This window comes from Canis lupus, chromosome 2, assembly GCF_048164855.1.
Source record: "Canis lupus baileyi chromosome 2, mCanLup2.hap1, whole genome shotgun sequence".
In the NCBI taxonomy this organism is placed as follows: Eukaryota; Metazoa; Chordata; class Mammalia; order Carnivora; family Canidae; genus Canis; species Canis lupus.
Genome location: NC_132839.1, coordinates 31,791,131 through 31,807,734, shown reverse-complemented (window position 1 = coordinate 31,807,734; position 16,604 = coordinate 31,791,131). Strand labels below are relative to the sequence as shown.

The following is a 16,604-nucleotide window of genomic DNA, read 5'->3' as shown; positions in this document are numbered from 1 at the left end:
CAGACATTCAACCGACTGAGCCACCCAGCACTTCAATAAATACATATTTTAAAAGATATATTATCTTTATTTAGTTCATTAAAACAGTGAATGCTACATCAGCAGACAAGTAGCAGAGGTGTTACCTCTGAAAGGTACCATCCTCCGGGGTGGGGTTAGGGTAGGAAGCGGAAGCAGTGGATATATTGCCCATTCTGCTTTCTTGAAGGTGCTGTTGGGAGGCACAAAATTAGCACAGATCTGAACCTTACCCTCTCATTCTTAAGAGGCTAACAGAAAATGAAATAAAAAGTATTCTCTGTGTGGGGCTCCTGGGTGGCTCAGTCTGTTAAGTGTCTTGACTCTTGATTTCAGCTCAAGTCATGATCTCAGAGTGGTGACATCAAGCCCAGAGTTGGGCTCCTCACTGGGCATGGAGCCTGCTTGAGATTCTCTCTCCCTCTCTCTCTGCCCCTCCTCCCCTTCACCTGTGTGCATGCTCTCTCTCTCTCTCTCTCAAAAAACAAATGCTCTGTGTCTATAATAAAATTAAAAAGACTTCATCAATGAATAAAGACATATCACAGATAAAATATGAGATACTTAAAATGGCCCCTAAAAACACGGTTTAAAATGTGGGTAATGCTGGTTCCATGATGTTCTCTTAAGAGCAGTTCAGGAAAAAAGACGGAAGGAAAAATTAAGTGTTCTGACATTTAGCATGCACTTTTATTTTTATTTTTTAATTTTTAAAAAATATTTTACTTATTTATTTGAGAGAAAGTGAGCAAGAGAGAGAACATCCCAGGACCCCAGGATCATGACCTGAGCTGAGGGAAGATGCTTAACCAACTGGGCCACCCAGGTGCCTGTAGTATGCACCTTTAAAACTTCAAGCACATTGAAGCTGATGACAAAGATGAAATGACATGACCCTGGAATGTTTAATAGGACAAATATGTCTTATTTCTGTGCATCTACTTTTTTTTTTCCAGTTTCTGAAGCAAACTTCCCTTTGTATCATGTATGACTTGAATACATTTAAGTATTACTTGGCATTTATTACCTAGCAAGATTTTTACTGCATCTCACTTAAAAAGAAATATAAAAGTGAAGACCTCATCTTTTCTCCCAATGGAGACTTCATAGGCTTTCTGCAGCTCCTTCAAGCTGTTGATCTGGTTGCACAGTTGTTTTAAGTGTGCTGCGTGTTTTTCTTTCTCTTTTTTCATTTCCATTCTGTGCCAGTCAATAAAATTAAGTCTCCATTTGCTTAGTTCAGATATGATATTTGTCTAAAAAATAAATATACCAGCAATTAAGCAGTTTAATATTGCTTCTTAAAATTACACTGAAATTAAGAAATATTAAAAATAATCAGAACAAGCAATCACATTAAGAGCTATTTATAAAAACCACTAATGAGAACCTTTGTAAGTTCAACCGTCACGGCTCTTCTCAGTTCATATTTGCCATACTAGGGAAATGAATTTTTTTCCTATTTTAAGTTACTCTCTATGAAACCTGGTTGTCCTTTAAAAAAAAATTCAAGTCTCCTCCACCAGTAAACAGATACTTTATTTATTCAGGACTTTAATGTCCATATTAAGATGGAAAGAAGAAATGCAAGGGTTATGGCCTAGGCTCAGCCATAGGACAGGAAGTTATTTAGATAGAGGCGGACAATGGAAACCATGGGGATTGATGCTTTCCTCCCCCACATTATTTATCACAAAGGCCACCTTACAACAAACTGTTAAGTGTGGTCCCTTTTCACCCTACTAACTACCTTAAGTAAAAATACCAAATCATCATGTTATCAAAGAAACTGGGTGACAATATGATTAACTGAACGTAGAACAAATTAGATGACTGGCTACTCCAATGGACTTACACCATGACTGGAAGCATGAAACCTGTTCCAATGGAAGAAATGGTAAAAATTATACTAAAGTATTATTTCTAGAATTTATGGTTTCAAATAATAGAGAAATATAAATGCCACAGAACTCTCATTAGAGTAATTTCACTGTGAAGGTGAAATCAGTTTTCTCAAACTGTGTCTCAGAAACACTGTCATCTTCTCCATTATATATTAAATAGCAAAACACCCCTGCCATTTCTATAATACTGTTTTATTTAGAGGCCAATAATATCACCAAAATAATCAGTTTTTATAGACTTCTCAGTTACACACTATGGTTGCTTTAATAAGCAGCTATAAAATGAATATATGTTGCTAAAACTGGATGCTGTGTTTCAGACAAAAAGAGACATGATATGGTAAGGGTTCGATAAGGGTCTCTGCTACACATAGGCTGAGTCTTTAAAAACATGAGAGAAATTCAGTGGAACCTGCAGAACTATTCCAGCAACTGTTGAAAAGTATGCTATTCAAAGTATGGGTCCTGAACTAGCAGTGTCAGAGCCTGTTAGAAGTGCATAACCTCAGGCCCTGGTCAAGACCAACAAGGACAAGCTGTAGCTTAACAGGATCCCCAGATGATTTGTATGGACATTACAGACTGAGAATTGTAAGATTTAAAACACCGGACTAATCTTCTCAGGAAACTAAAGACTTTTTTCACAAAATCTTTTGATTCAAAGAAAAGAACGATAGTGGGATCAAGAGCAAAACTGTTATACTACATATTAAACTGTAATTGAATAAGCATAATACCTTAAGTCCTGAACTCCAAAGATCAAGTACATTTTCCATCTTCTGAAGGTTTTCATCAGAAATAAGAAAATCGCTCACAACGATCTCATGGACGTCTGCATGACTAGAAATAGACCCTGGTGAGGAAGAGTCACCTAAGAGGTTAGAACTGAAAAAATCCATGACTGGGTGTGAGGGCTTCCTTGGTGATGACACTGGTGATGACCCTGGAGAGGAGGGAAAGGTGTGGTGGTCAGGCTGGAGAAAAGATAACCCAAATGTAAGGAGTTCTAATAGAGGGTAAGATGTCAGTTACCTACAGAGGTGGAGCAAAATGCAGAGAAATGACCTTTTAGTGTACTTTTTAAAGATTTTAAAATTTTATTCATGAGAGACACACAGAGAGAGAAACAGAGACACAGGCAGAGGGAGAAGCAGGCTCCTGGCAGGGAGCCCGATGTGGGACTCAATCCCTGGACCTGGGATCACAACCTGAGCCAAAGGCAGACGCTCAACCACTGAGCCATCCAGGCATCCCGTTATAGTGTACTTTTAAATTGAACTGAGCACAGTCTGAAATTAATACTGTAATTTCAGTATTGTCACTGATTCAGGACTAACCAGCACAAGGTGCCTCCTATACTCCCTCCCCACAAAAAAGGACCTCTATCCCAAACAAAGATACTTCATATATCCAGGTCCAGCCTGAGCTAAAGTTATTCTCATCTGCATCACCATATTAACATTTACTAAGTGCTTGCTATGTTCCTGTAATAGTGTTAGAAAGATGAGCTCTGGGCAGCCGGGGGCTGGGGGGGGGGGGGCTCGGCAGTCTGGCGCCACCTTCAGTCCAGGGTGTGATCCTGGAGACCCGGGATCAAGTCCCGCGTGGGGCTCCCTGCATGGAGCCTACTTCTCCCTCTGCCTCTCTCTCTCTGTGCCTCTCGTGAATAAATAAATAAAATCTTAAAAAAAAAAAAAAAAAGAAAGAAAGATGAACTCTCCTATTATATGCTGCCAAAAGAGTCAGGCATTACTATCTCCACTTTACTGATGAGGAAACAGGTGCAGAAAGAGGCAACTAACCAAGGTCCTGGTGGTTGTATATAGGTGATTATTACTTCACGTAAAACACTGGTATGGGTTTTAAAACCACCAAAATTCAACTCTATAAGTAGAAAGAGACTAGTAGTTTAGTTGTATCAGATAATCAGCTGTAAGGCACACTGTTAGCCTTCAACATATAGGTGAAAATATATACACATCTCTATATATATCCATATATACATAATTCCCATCCTCTGCCCATAGACATGGTGGCAGAGTGGGGGGTGGAGGTAGGGGTGAAAGCCAGAGCCAGAAAAACTGGCATCTACCTTTAAAAAGCACAAAGTAGGAAAGGTTACTATTTTATCACAAATGCACGTTGGAATTAGAGACCGTTTATCATTTCTCACGTATTTTGCTTTTCTTAGGAGAGTCCTGATAACCAAGATTAAAAGGCCCCCCTGTCTTCCTTAGTGAATGAGATGAGTCAAACAAAGGTAAAGCTACTACAGGAACTTACTTAAAAGTAAACCAAGAATGTTTTGCAAAAAGGATAATCATTCCCTAATATATATTTTTATATAAAAAATTTATCAACAAATGGTTCAGGCTAGTCAACTATGAGACACTACCTACGTATTCTGAAGAATAAACCCAAAGAATAAAGTAGAGTGACTGAGTACATGAATGTTCTCTTTCACTAACAAGAGTTGCACTTGTGGAAAAGCAAGAGGCTCTGCTTTTTAAAAAATTTTTAAACATTTATTCACCTTTTACAAAATAGAATGACCTAAATGAAGTACTTGAAATATCCCTTGGGGAGTACAGTGCCCAAGCCTTTTATTTACAAGTGAGGAAATAAAGGATAGAGGCACTCTTTATGTGGTGGCTTAAATGGCCTATATGTCATATAACATCGAGTCACAAGGCAAGCAAAGTGTCCTATTTTAATTATTTCAATCATTCTATGTCAAAGAAAAAGTTTCAATCTGGTACTAGTTTGCTTTTATAATCTCTGTAACACAAGTTAATCTCTCCTTTCAACAAAGAAAAAGCAAACTTCAGGCTGAACCCACCACCACTAGCAGTATTCAACCAAAACTTAATAATTTTGTCTGAGTTGCTTTTTACCGACTGTTTTCTATTTATAAAAAGGGTGTATTAGTTTTATCCTATAATCAGTAATGACACACACCAATTTTCCTTTTAATGAATTTAAGCTAAAAATAAATATATCTGAAGAAAACCAAAAAATGATAGAACAAGTGATATAAAGATAGGACAAAAATCATTAAGTTGGTACACAAATGCCTGAATGTTGGGAAATAATGCCCTGGTTCATAAAAACACTTAAATTGGCCAAGCTCTCTGACATTCCATTAATTCTTTTAAAGTATTTGCCTGCTAACCTAGCAGTTTTAAGAAAGGATGCCATACACTATAATACACTAACCTGTCTTAATTGTACTATTTTGGAATTTTATGAAATTACTTTAAATAAGATTAGTTAATAGATTAGCAACAGCAACATTAAAGACTCCTGCCAATAAATAATATGGTGAAATTATTCCTCTTATTACACAAATAATATTCACCAAACCATACAATGTTATATATTAATAAAAACAAAGTAAGGCAAAGGCATACCATCTGTCTTTGAATGACTTGAAATATTCAAATCACATCCTTTCCCAACTTCCATCCTTGTTTCTCTTACTACAGGGCTATTTCCTGCTGAAAAGAATTAAAAAAATTTTTTTAATTAAACCAAACTACTCATATCAAAGGTCTAATGACACATAGCTAATTTAAGAAGGTAACAGTGTCTACAACTTTAGAGCAAGCAAAATACAACTGCTGGGGATACAGGGACACCAAGACAAAGAACAAGAAGAAAGAAAAAGTCTGAGACTAGAAAAAGTCTTACTGTATCACTAGTTAAGCTCAAATTGACCCACCAAACAGAGCTGAAAGAGAATGCAGCCTACTGCAGCATTTAGTCCACGCTAAGAGACTAAGTGGATGACTGGCATTAGAACTTAGGAGCTACACTAACAACACTGGTTGTTTCCAGGGGCCTGGGGCTTTTCACTAGCTGCAATCAAACTAAAGTGACACTGGTTCCCCCAGAACAGGGACTTAGTCAATACACGGCAGAAAAAAAAACAGAGGAAAACTTCACTAGAATGGCTGTGCTGGAGGCTTACAAATACTCTGCCAACTTCAAAATACACCCTGCTTATACCAAGTAACAGCAAATGGGATGATAAATGCATATATTCCAACCATGGCTATGTGTGAATTGGGATATGTAAATTCACTGCCTGCTGTGAGCTTAGATCTCGAACTCTTTGTGGAAAAGGCAGAGTATGAATGAATGAATACTAACTTGCATGCTACAGAAGAACAAGGGTTTTATTTTTTTAAGATTTTATTTATTTATTCATGAGAGACAGAGAGAGAGAGAGAGAGAGAGAGAGGCAGAGACACAGGCAGAGGGAGAAGCAAGCTCCATGCAGGGAGCCTGACGTGGGACTCGATCCCGGGTCTTCAGGATCACACCCTGGGCTGAAGGCGGCGCTAAACCGCTGAGCCATCCAGGCTGTCCAGAACAAGGGTTTTAAATTCCAATTGATGTCCCTGAAAGGCTGGCAAGCCGGGGCAAGGAAAGGACTCCCACTTTGTGTCTCTGGGAACAACAATACAGTAGGACTGCAGCCAGTGGAAAAGGAAACAAGCTTTTGGTAGAGGCACAGAGGGTGAACACATGGATTGACTATTTACATATTTTATAAGAGTACGCAGCACTTTGGGTTTGCTCAGTAGGAACTACAGGCTGAGGTCAGGATCATGGTCAAGATCACGATGTAAAATGAACAAATCCCAGTGTCCTATCTCTTGAGGATCAACTAAAATTTAGGCAGAAAATATTCAGTGTTAGAATGTTTCAGTGGCATGTTCTGCCCTTGATCCACTGCAGTAGGCGGAGGACAGACGAGCAATGAAAACTCCAGGTCTACAGAGGGAAAGGAACCAAATATCAGGGCTGCAATTTCTCAGAAACCCAAGAGCCTGCTGACTCCGATTAGGCTGCATCATGTGCCTTCAAGGAGAGATCCTCAGAGTTATGCCTATTGTTGACAACCGCCCATTGCCAGGGCCATCTTAGGGGACCTTTCTGTGCCCTTTTAAGTAATATTTACTTAGTGAGCTGTTTGGAATCTTGCACTTTAGTGAATAAGGAATGGATAGGTGGAAGGAGTTTTACCCTCCTTTCTCCAGCTTTCATTCATCTATCAATATACATTCTGGTTTGTGTTAGCTTTCAGTACTGTCACTGACATAGTCCAAAATGGGTTCACCTTTGTGGTGATTTCAAACAGTCTTCCATACTCACAGAAATGCTACCAACCATGCCCCAGCAAAGGGCAGGTATCAACAATAGGCATAACTCTAAGGATCTCTTCTTAGAGGTTTTTTTTTGTATATTTTTTATTGGAGTTCGATTTGCCAAAAATATGGAACGCTTCACGAATTTGCGTGTCATCCTTGCGCAGGGGCCATGCTAATCTCTGTATGGTTCCAATTTTAGTATATGTGCTGCCAAAGCCGAGCACAACTTAAAAAGTTCTGAGGGCTACTTATGGACCACCTTTAATTTGGGGCCTTGGACATTTAGTTTCCAAGGTAATCCTGGTATCTAACGATTGGAACAAGCAGAGGTGCAGTATACTCCACTGAGGAATGTACAATGACTACTGTGTTGCTTTAATTATTATTTTTCATATAAGTAGCACTCAAACAAAATTCACATAAAAATCCAGCTGTCACGTAAGAGAGAGAAACACATGAAATGGAAAAAGTTCCTCCAGATGATAGTGATACACAGGACTGACTGAGAAGAATCACTGGCGAAACATTTTCACAATCATAGGTCAATAGCATTAATGAGCTCAGTAACATCTTAAATTAAGAGATATCTTAAAAAATATACATAACCTTGATTATGAAGAATATCATCAATTACAGTAGGAACCCTAACATCTGGTACCACTTCTCCCTTAGAATGACATGGCTGTGAAGCATCTGATTCAACGTTTGGAGTCACAATGGCATAACGAAGCAGTTCTTCATATTCTTCCTATGAGAAGCCAATAACAAAGAATATATTTATTTTAACACGTTCAGGCAAAGAACAACAAAGACACAGTTAAACATGTTCTCTACTTCAATTCTCAAAATAGCATTCCCATGTCATAAGCAATGTGTATTCCTTAAAAACAATAAAATCCAACAAATAAACCAATCCAAGTTTCTTCCAGTGATAGTACCTTAGTACACAAATTCCTTCGGCGTGTCTGTCAATTTAGCAGTGGTGACACCAATTACCTAGTGTAGCTGCCTGAAGCCAACCAACAGCTACAAGACAGAAGAGCCCTCCCTCAACTAGCAGCTGCTTGCAGGCCGGCAGAGACACCATTAGCCACTTCTCTGCTTTTCTGAAACTTAGTTTGAAGATGTTGCTCCCAAAGACTCCACAATAGGATAGTCTAGGGATGAAAAGTAGTTTTGACTCTGCTTACTGACAGCCACCATCCAACAACAGCCACTCAGCAACAACTCTGGGTCTCTCTTCACAGTATGAAAAGAGTATAAGGGAAATACTGGAAAAGGACAAATATTGACGATAAAGAGACCATGAATGTAAACCTGTTTCACTCTATCTGCTGGCACCTTCATAGCACATGAGAAAGGAGCGATAAAAAAGAGGTTACGAAGTGTAGACCTTACAGAAATTCCTCAGGCTTAAAAAAAATAAAAAATAAAAAAAAGAATTTCCTAGCGCAAATACTTAGCTATTTCTTTAGCCAAATCAAAAAATGTTATTTGTGAAGTAAAAAAGTATACTGGAATTTAGTCTCTATTCACAAGGTATTGGTATGATGTAATCAATATTCCTCCTAAGAAGCAGTTACTTTTAAGAGTATGGCATGGACCCACAGAATATCTTTGCATTAAAAAAATTGGGGGGAAGATTTTCAAGAATGTTAAATGTTATTATTCCATGGGATTATTCTGTGTTAGTTTTTCTCCATAAGAAGTTTAGTTCAGATACAGAACTATCTTCTCAATAGTCCTAATTGTCTTATTATCTGGATTCATCTTCAGTATGAAGATAACCGATGCTCAAAACTACCTCTTTGAAGGGTCATAGTCAAGACCTGCTGAAGCGAACTGAGTGAATTGTCGAAATCAATGAATTATCTTTAATAAAATCATTATATGGTATATGTATTGGAAATTAGCAATTTTTACTCTTTCCCTATGATTTTCTATGAGTAAGAATATTTAACTGCCCACCACACCCAAGTTTCCAGCCATGGTTGTATCACAGTTAGCTGAAGTAAGTGTCTTCATGTTTCCCAAAGGAAACCAGTCCCTCCCTATGAGAGTGAGAAGCTGTGCAGCAGCAAATGACTTCAGATCATGTTACATGCTTATCATATTACAGAGTCTTAGCACTTATTCCAAGCTTGAATCTTTCAGGTGTTTCTTGCATGATTTTTATATTACGAAAAGTCTGAAGAAGCAACCAATTTTGTTGGTGATTCCACACTGAATCAAAAATTTTCTATAAATTTTTTTTATGGTTTTGATCAGTTTATTTGAAGAGGAGATACATTTTTAAGAACCTACCAATTTTTTTTTCTTTCTTTTAAAAGATTTTTATTTTTTTTCATGAGAGACACACAGAGAGAGGCAGAGACACAGGCAGAGGGAAAAGAACAACAGGCAAGGAGCCCGATGTGGGACTTGATCCCAGGACCCTGGGATCATGCCCTGAGCCACAGGCAGACGTTCCCACTTAACCACCCAGGCGTCCCAAAGAAAGCTACCAATTTTTCATAATGCACAGAGAAATTGAATCACTATGGTATACACCTGAAACTAATGTAACTCTGTGTGTCAACTATACTCAAAAAAACAAAAAAGCTACCATTTTCAACCATTTATGTTAAGAATCAGAATTTTCTTAATATCATGTAGCCCAAATAAAATACAGATGCAAAAAGGTCACTTAGGCTTATCAAACTATGCTGGTCTTCTATCATTCATCAATGTCAAATCTGCATTTATAAAGGCAGCCTCATTGTTTTTGCTAACTTTGTGAGAAGTAAATGTCACAAATTTGGAATTTATAACATAAATCTACACAATTATATTTCTGCTTTAACCTTTTCCTATTGGAATTTGAAGCAAAATTGTTTGAAAACAGGGTTTATGCTGGTAGCTGTTTGAAAGCTGCTGGTCTTTAGGGTAATTAAATGTAAAAAAGTGACTTGGTTTTAGTTTCAGCCTTGATCTGCATATTTAATATAGATTACTTATATACAGTAAATTTAGTTACAGCAAGCTCAAATTTTTACATGTCAAGGCTAATTGCAGAAGAGAAAGAGATACTCCAAAGGGAGAATCATTAGAAAGAAAACTTAATCATCAGATTTTGGGGCACCTGGGTGACTCAGCTGATTAAGCATCCAATTCTTGGTTTCTGCTCAGGTCATGATCTTGGGATAGTGAGATCAAGCCCGAGTAGGACTCTGCTCATGGCAGTGTTTGCTTAAGATTTCCCTCTCCCTCTCCTTTTGTCCCTCCCTCCCCCACCCTCTCTAAAATAAATATTAAAAAAAAGAACCTTTCATATGGCTATAGTCAACTCCTTAGATATATCCCCTTTATGATAATAAACACATGTCTGCTTTTTATTTATTTTTTTAAAGACTTTATTCATGAGAGACAGAGAGAGAAAAAGAGAGAGAGAGAGGCAGAGACACAGGCAGAGGGAGAAGCGGGCTCCATGCAGGGAGCCCGATGCAGGACTCGATCCCTGGACTCCAGGATCAAGCCCTGGGCTGAAGGTGGCGGTAAACCTCTGAGCTACCCAGGGATCCCCATGTCTGAATTTTAAACTTACATTTCCTGACAGAAAATAAAAATATTTCACATTATGGTTATTACTGAGGCAGGAGGCTCTTATTAGAGAAAAAGTAACTTAGAATTTCAGATACATTTCATTTTTATGTTGACAAAAATAACTACAATTCTTTAAATTTAAATATTCTTAAATTTAAAAAATAAATTCCTGAATCACATCAGTTTTCCAGTTATTACAATAAAAGGAAATATCCAGAGAGTTTGATAAATTGAAGCCCTATACAAGATAATCCACTGGTTTCTATATACTCGAATGTATGAGTCAGTCCTAACAACATATATAAAATTTCAAGGGTAATACTCTCTATGACAGAAAAGGCTAACAGTCCAGCAGTATCTGTTTTCCCTTTATTCCTTTAAGTTTCTAAGACCTCAGGGTCTGACCTGGGCAAATGACCCCCCAGCAACATTTCTCAACCTCCCTTTCACAGGTATGGCCAAGAGACCTGGTCTATGGAAATGGCGTGTACAACCTCAGGGCACGTCCTTGGAAAGGAAGCTGCTTGCTCCTACTCGCTCTTCCCATGGGTTAGAGACGGCAGTGAGCTAGCACCCAATGATGCGAACCTCGTCAACACCCTAGGGCATGGCACAGCCACAGGAGAGAAGAGCCAGAGTCTTTAGGTGACCTCAGGACTCCCTACCAGCTCTGACTTACAAGAGACTATGTATCAGCTCACGCTTTTTTTTTTTTTTAAGATTTTATTTATTTAGTATATATAGAGAGAGATAGAGAGAGAGAGAGAGAGAGAGAGAAGGAGCACAAGCTGGTGGGCCAGCAGGCAGAGGGAGAGGGAGAAGCAGGCTCCCTGCTGAGCAAGTAGCCCGATGCCCTGCAGGGCTTGATCCCAGGACCCTGAGATCATGACCTGAGCAGAAGGCAGATGCTTAACTGACTGAACCACCCAGGCACGACTCACTCAAGCTTTTAAATAATTTACTTAACAATTTTTACTTGGTTCCTGTTAAAGTGGCCAAAATAATACCCTATTATACTTCCCAAACAGCCAAAATAAACTTTTGACTTCGACTAAGAACACATAAAAATGTGGCTGTTACAGATTGAATGTCAGTGTCCTCCTCAAATTCATATATTGATAACCGGAATCTCCAGAGCAGCTGTATTTGGAGATGGGGCCTCTACAGTAATTAAAGTTACCTAAGGTCACAAGGGTGGGGTGCTGATAAGTCAGGATTAGTGTCCTTTTAAGGAGCGCAGAAAATTCTCTGTCTGCCCATGCACACGCACTGAGGAAAAGCCATGTTGAGGACTCAGTGAGAAGGCAGCTGTCTGCAGGCCAAGAGGAGAGAGCTCACCAGAAACAGACCCTGCCAGACCTTGCTTTGGTACATCCAGCATTCAGAACTATGAGAAAATAAATTTCAGTTGTTTAAGCCACCCAGTCTACGGTGTTTTGTTATGACAGCCCAATCCAACTAATACAGTTGGCTATCTTGTACTTATATTTTGATGTCAATTAACTTTTTAATTGGTGACAATTACAACTACATTTAGCCAAATCAGCATTGCTCAATCAGACTTAATTTATTACAACTTCTAGCCTATAACGGGAGGGGAATTAGAAGTCAGTGGCTTTAACTTGTAGCCTCTCTAATCTGACTTCTGCTCTGGATCAGAAAAGGGGGGGAAAAAAAGAGCCAGACATGTATTTCAAAGTCCCCACAACAAGCACTATGACTTAGAGCAGAGGTAAGTAGGTGTATATTAACAGTATTCTATGAACATATGTTAATTTATCTTAGGTAAGACTAAAATATTAGTTATTTAAATAATTATCATACTTTCATATATGTAGATACAGGCCAAATGGGCTATTTTAAATTTAAGGATCAAAATAAATAATATTGTGTTTCTTAATTATTAAAAATAACCTGTCTTCAGGTAAATAAGAATCCTGAACTAACAACCAAAACTTGTAATTTTGCTCCCCACCAACAAAAGCTGGACTGGTGTGACCCTGAACTACAGGTGAACCCATACATACCATGTAAGGTCAGGGCAGCTGGCTGGCAGTTTGGAGTTGTGCTTGGAGGGAGTTACCAGTCAGTAAGCACCACGGATGCTGCCCATCCCACAGCATTCATCAACGAAGTTTTAGGAATCATTCACACAATTGAGACAGTGAAGAAAACTCCCTTAGAAGGAGTACTGACTTGTAAGGGGCTCTTATATTAAATGTTTAGTTTTACATATTTGTTATCTATGTAAAAGCATATAGTTGTTTTATTTTTAACATGTTTTAGTATTCATATTTTGAAATGTTTCCAGGAATGGAAATATAGCCAAGTTTTCAACTGTCATCAAGAACCAATAGGGTCGTAAGCTGAGGGTTACTAATAAACAGAATCTCAGGTGGGCTGACATTCTAAGCAGGTAACCAGTAACACAAAATTATTTCTGGCATGTTTCTCTCCAATTCTACTCTGGAGATTTATTTTTTTGATATAAAGCTTGGTCTCCAGGCAAAATGACAACTTGAGATCTTACAAGGTGTTTACATTTTAATATTAAAAGGATCTGAACCCAACAATGACAATGTGTGGGGTTTTGATTCCCTCACCAGCAACAAGCTATTCTTAGGCACTAGCTGAGTGTCCTGCAATTCAACTCAATTCTGACACTATCTACTGGAGACAGCATCAGGTTCCACAAAGCAAGGGCTCAGTCCTCTAAGACTTCACCTCCCCCAGCCCAAAACTCAGACACCAGGACCAAGTCCAAGTTACCCCCTGAGCTTATGACTAACCAGCTACACAGACTGGAGGTTCCAAAAATCCCTCTCCCCAGGTCTGATGAATTTGCTAGAGCAGTTCACAGAACTCAGAGAAACATTTTCCTTACCAGATCATCAGTTTATATAATAGAAGGATGCAAGAGACACAGGACAAGGTATAGGGTAGAGGGGAAGAGCTTCCATGCCCTCTCCTGAAAGCCAGTCACCCAGCACCTCTATACAGCCACCAAGCTGGAAGCTCTCGGAACCCCCTCCCACTGGGTGTTTACGGAGGCTTCATGACACAGGCAAGCCTGATTAAATCATTGGCTCCTGGTGGCAGAACTCAATCTCCAGCCCCTCTCCCCTTCCAGGAGCTCAGGGTGGGTGGGATGGAAAGTTCCAACCTTCTAAACCTGTGGCTAGCTCTTCAGCAACCAGCCCCAATCCTTAGGTGGGGTCCAAAAGCCACCTTGCTAGCATAACAAACACATTTATCACTCTCATTATTTAGGAAATTTCAAAGGCTTTTGAAACCATGTACACAAAATGGGGATGAAGATCGAAATATATTTCTTATTATAAATTGCAATATCACAAGTATAAATTAATCAGTTCTCTCCTGAAGCAAGTTTGAAAAAGGCCGAGATAAAAAATGCAGGAAAGCCCTGCTGCCTTCAAAGACGGCACAAGGTAGAAGTACATCCAAAGCTAGAGCAAGGAGGAAACATCTATGTCACAATTCCACACTATCTTTATCCTAGTAAATATTCACAGTATTTCCCCAATAGCTTCCCAATTTCTAAATCTGTAATTTCAATTAAAGGAAAACATATGTTTCATAAAATATCTTCCTAAAGTTCTTCTCATATTATACACTTTCAAAAACAACTTACTCTATTTAGGCATAAACATAATGTCCAGCTTTTCCCCCTCTTAAGTGGTACAATTCTAAAACTCAAGACATACCATGTCAGACTCTCTCATTTAAAATCTACTCTAGAAATCTGAATCCATATTTCTGATAATAAAACATATAGCAATAAAAGAAATTTAAAACAGTTCATGCAAAAACCACACCATCTATCTGTCACCATCCAGGTCCTGGGCAGCAGAATGTGCTGAACGTTGTAGCAACAGGGACTAGAATCTAGAGTAGAACTTTAGGGAATCTAGGGCCCCAGAACTCTGGGCGGTTTGACAGCGTATTAATTTGCATTAAAGTGAAAGCAACATTCAGCAGCGATGGCTACAATGAGAAAATCTCAAGGAAAAAAATGTTTCTTGGGATTTCCAGCTTCACTTGTTATGCTGTTTGAAGCTTTTGCAGAGTATTTGAAGAGCTCATGACTGTTTTCTGAAAGGTTCAAACAATGTAAGGCATGTATGTCCCAAAGTTTGTGCAATAATTCTCGAAGTTTGATTTTATTATAATTTGACCTACATCATATGCTATGAACAAAACGTAATTATAAAATGTACGTGGCGTGAATAAGTGAAAAATGTATTCCTAGTTTTCCCTCATATTGTCACTTGTTTAAAATAAATCACAACAGGGACGCCTGGGTGACTCAGTGGTTGAGCATCTGCCTTCGGCTCAGGTTGTGACCCCAGGATCCAGGATCCAGTCTCACATCAGGTTCCCCGCAGGGAGCCTGCTTCTCCCTCTGCCTGGGTCTCTGCCTTATGAATAAATAAATAAAATCGTTAAAAACCAAAATAAAATAAATCATGACAAACTTAGACATGTCTTCCTACCTGAAGATCTGAAGAGACAGAACTGTGCTGGTCAGAGTCTTTCTGCATAACGGGAAGTGAGCATTTCTCTTCATCTGATGACATTCTGCACAAACACTATAAAACAATAAAAACTCACTTCAATTTTCTTCCCTTGATATTTAAACATTTTAGTTTTCTATATACATACATCCTAACCTGTAAACAATAATCCTGTTAAAATCCTTCAACATATTGAGCACCCACGGACAAAATAAGTAGGCAAGGAAGGAAATAGTAAAAGACTCAATTCTCAGCATCAGTGAGTTTTTAATGTAGTCAAGGAGATGACACAAATACATGAAACGTTAAAGAGAAATGGAAGCTCCTCAGACACATCCACAATGGGGTCTGTTGAGAATAGACTGCGACCAATGTTCCTCAGCAATGTGTGGCAACCTGTATGCTGTTCGTTGTCCTATAAGATACTGAACCGAGAGAGAATGAACAATGTAGGCAAATTCTCTGCTTAAGGAAACTTACCATTTGGGAATATTATTTTAAGAAAAGCAAGACTATACAGAACGAAAGATTCTTATACACCATAGAAAAATTGTTAAAAGTCTTAACCAAAAAAATAAAACAAGTACTTCTAATAACAAGTAAATAAATTTAAAGGGCAAGTAGTAGGGAGCCCGGGAGGCTCAGTCAGTTGGGCATCTGATTTTTGATTTTGGCCCAGGTCATGATCTCATGTCCTGGGACTAAGCCCCATGTGGGCTCTGCGCTCAGTGTGGAGTCTGCTAGAGATTCTCTCTCTCCCCCCCCTTCTTTCTGCCCCTCCTGCTATCTGTTTGCACACACATGCACTCACTCTCTAAAATAAATAAATCTTAAAAAAAAAAAAAAAGACAAGTAGTGACTATTCAAATTCCCTGAACAGGAGTTACATATAAAACAGTGGTGAGGAATTAAGATGAAGTTCTGTCCTCACAAACTTTAGAATCTGCAGAGATAGCCAGACACACATAGAATATGAATGACAAAATGGAAAAAAAAAAAAAAAAAAGCTAGTAGACCCCAAAACAACAGCAGTACAAAGCAGGGAGTAAGGAGTAACTATTTTTCATGGGGTGGGATTATGAGGGTGAAGAAATGGGAACGGAGTCAGAGAATGTTTTAATTAAGATGAACCGGGTATTGAGATCTGAAAGAGAGATAGATGTAAGGACACGCTAGGCATTAGAGCAGCAGAAGCAAAGACACAGAGGGGCATGTGCGCCGGCCAGGAACATAAGTAGTTTGCATGGCTGAAGCAAAGGGTGCAAAGCGAGGCTTGGCTAAGGATGCAACAGGCAAGGTAAGGAGCTGCTAGAGTATGGAAGATCATTGTGTCAAGTCAAAAAATGTGGGCTTCCCTCTAGAGAAGTTATTGAAATGTTTCAAACAAGTCATGACATGCTCAGCCTCTT

The 16,604-nt window shown here is 38.8% G+C and overlaps 1 protein-coding gene and 1 non-coding gene across 12 annotated transcripts in view; both read right to left on the bottom strand.

Annotated features, from left to right (window-relative positions):
- Window positions 1-16,604, bottom strand: part of POC5 (POC5 centriolar protein) — a 37,011-nt gene that overhangs the window by 18,411 nt on the left and 1,996 nt on the right. For 6 of the 11 annotated variants that reach the window (XM_072794890.1, XM_072794911.1, XM_072794922.1 and 3 more), the window contains exons 2-6: window positions 15,175-15,270; window positions 7,685-7,826; window positions 5,333-5,419; window positions 2,660-2,865; window positions 1,098-1,274 (exon numbers count right to left, since the gene is read on the bottom strand). In XM_072794890.1, coding sequence (XP_072650991.1) covers window positions 1,098-1,274; window positions 2,660-2,865; window positions 5,333-5,419; window positions 7,685-7,826; window positions 15,175-15,258 — 696 coding nt within the window. In that variant the 5' untranslated portion in view covers window positions 15,259-15,270. Of the gene's footprint in view, window positions 1-1,097; window positions 1,275-2,659; window positions 2,866-5,332; window positions 5,420-7,684; window positions 7,827-12,687; window positions 12,741-15,174; window positions 15,271-16,604 lie in introns of those variants that run through there. The other 5 variants (XM_072794960.1, XM_072794901.1, XM_072794939.1 and 2 more) reach the window with 4 other exon arrangements.
- LOC140624084 (U6 spliceosomal RNA) lies at window positions 7,198-7,302 on the bottom strand. The gene has a single exon (XR_012023621.1). It is a non-coding gene; the product is annotated as a U6 spliceosomal RNA (small nuclear RNA).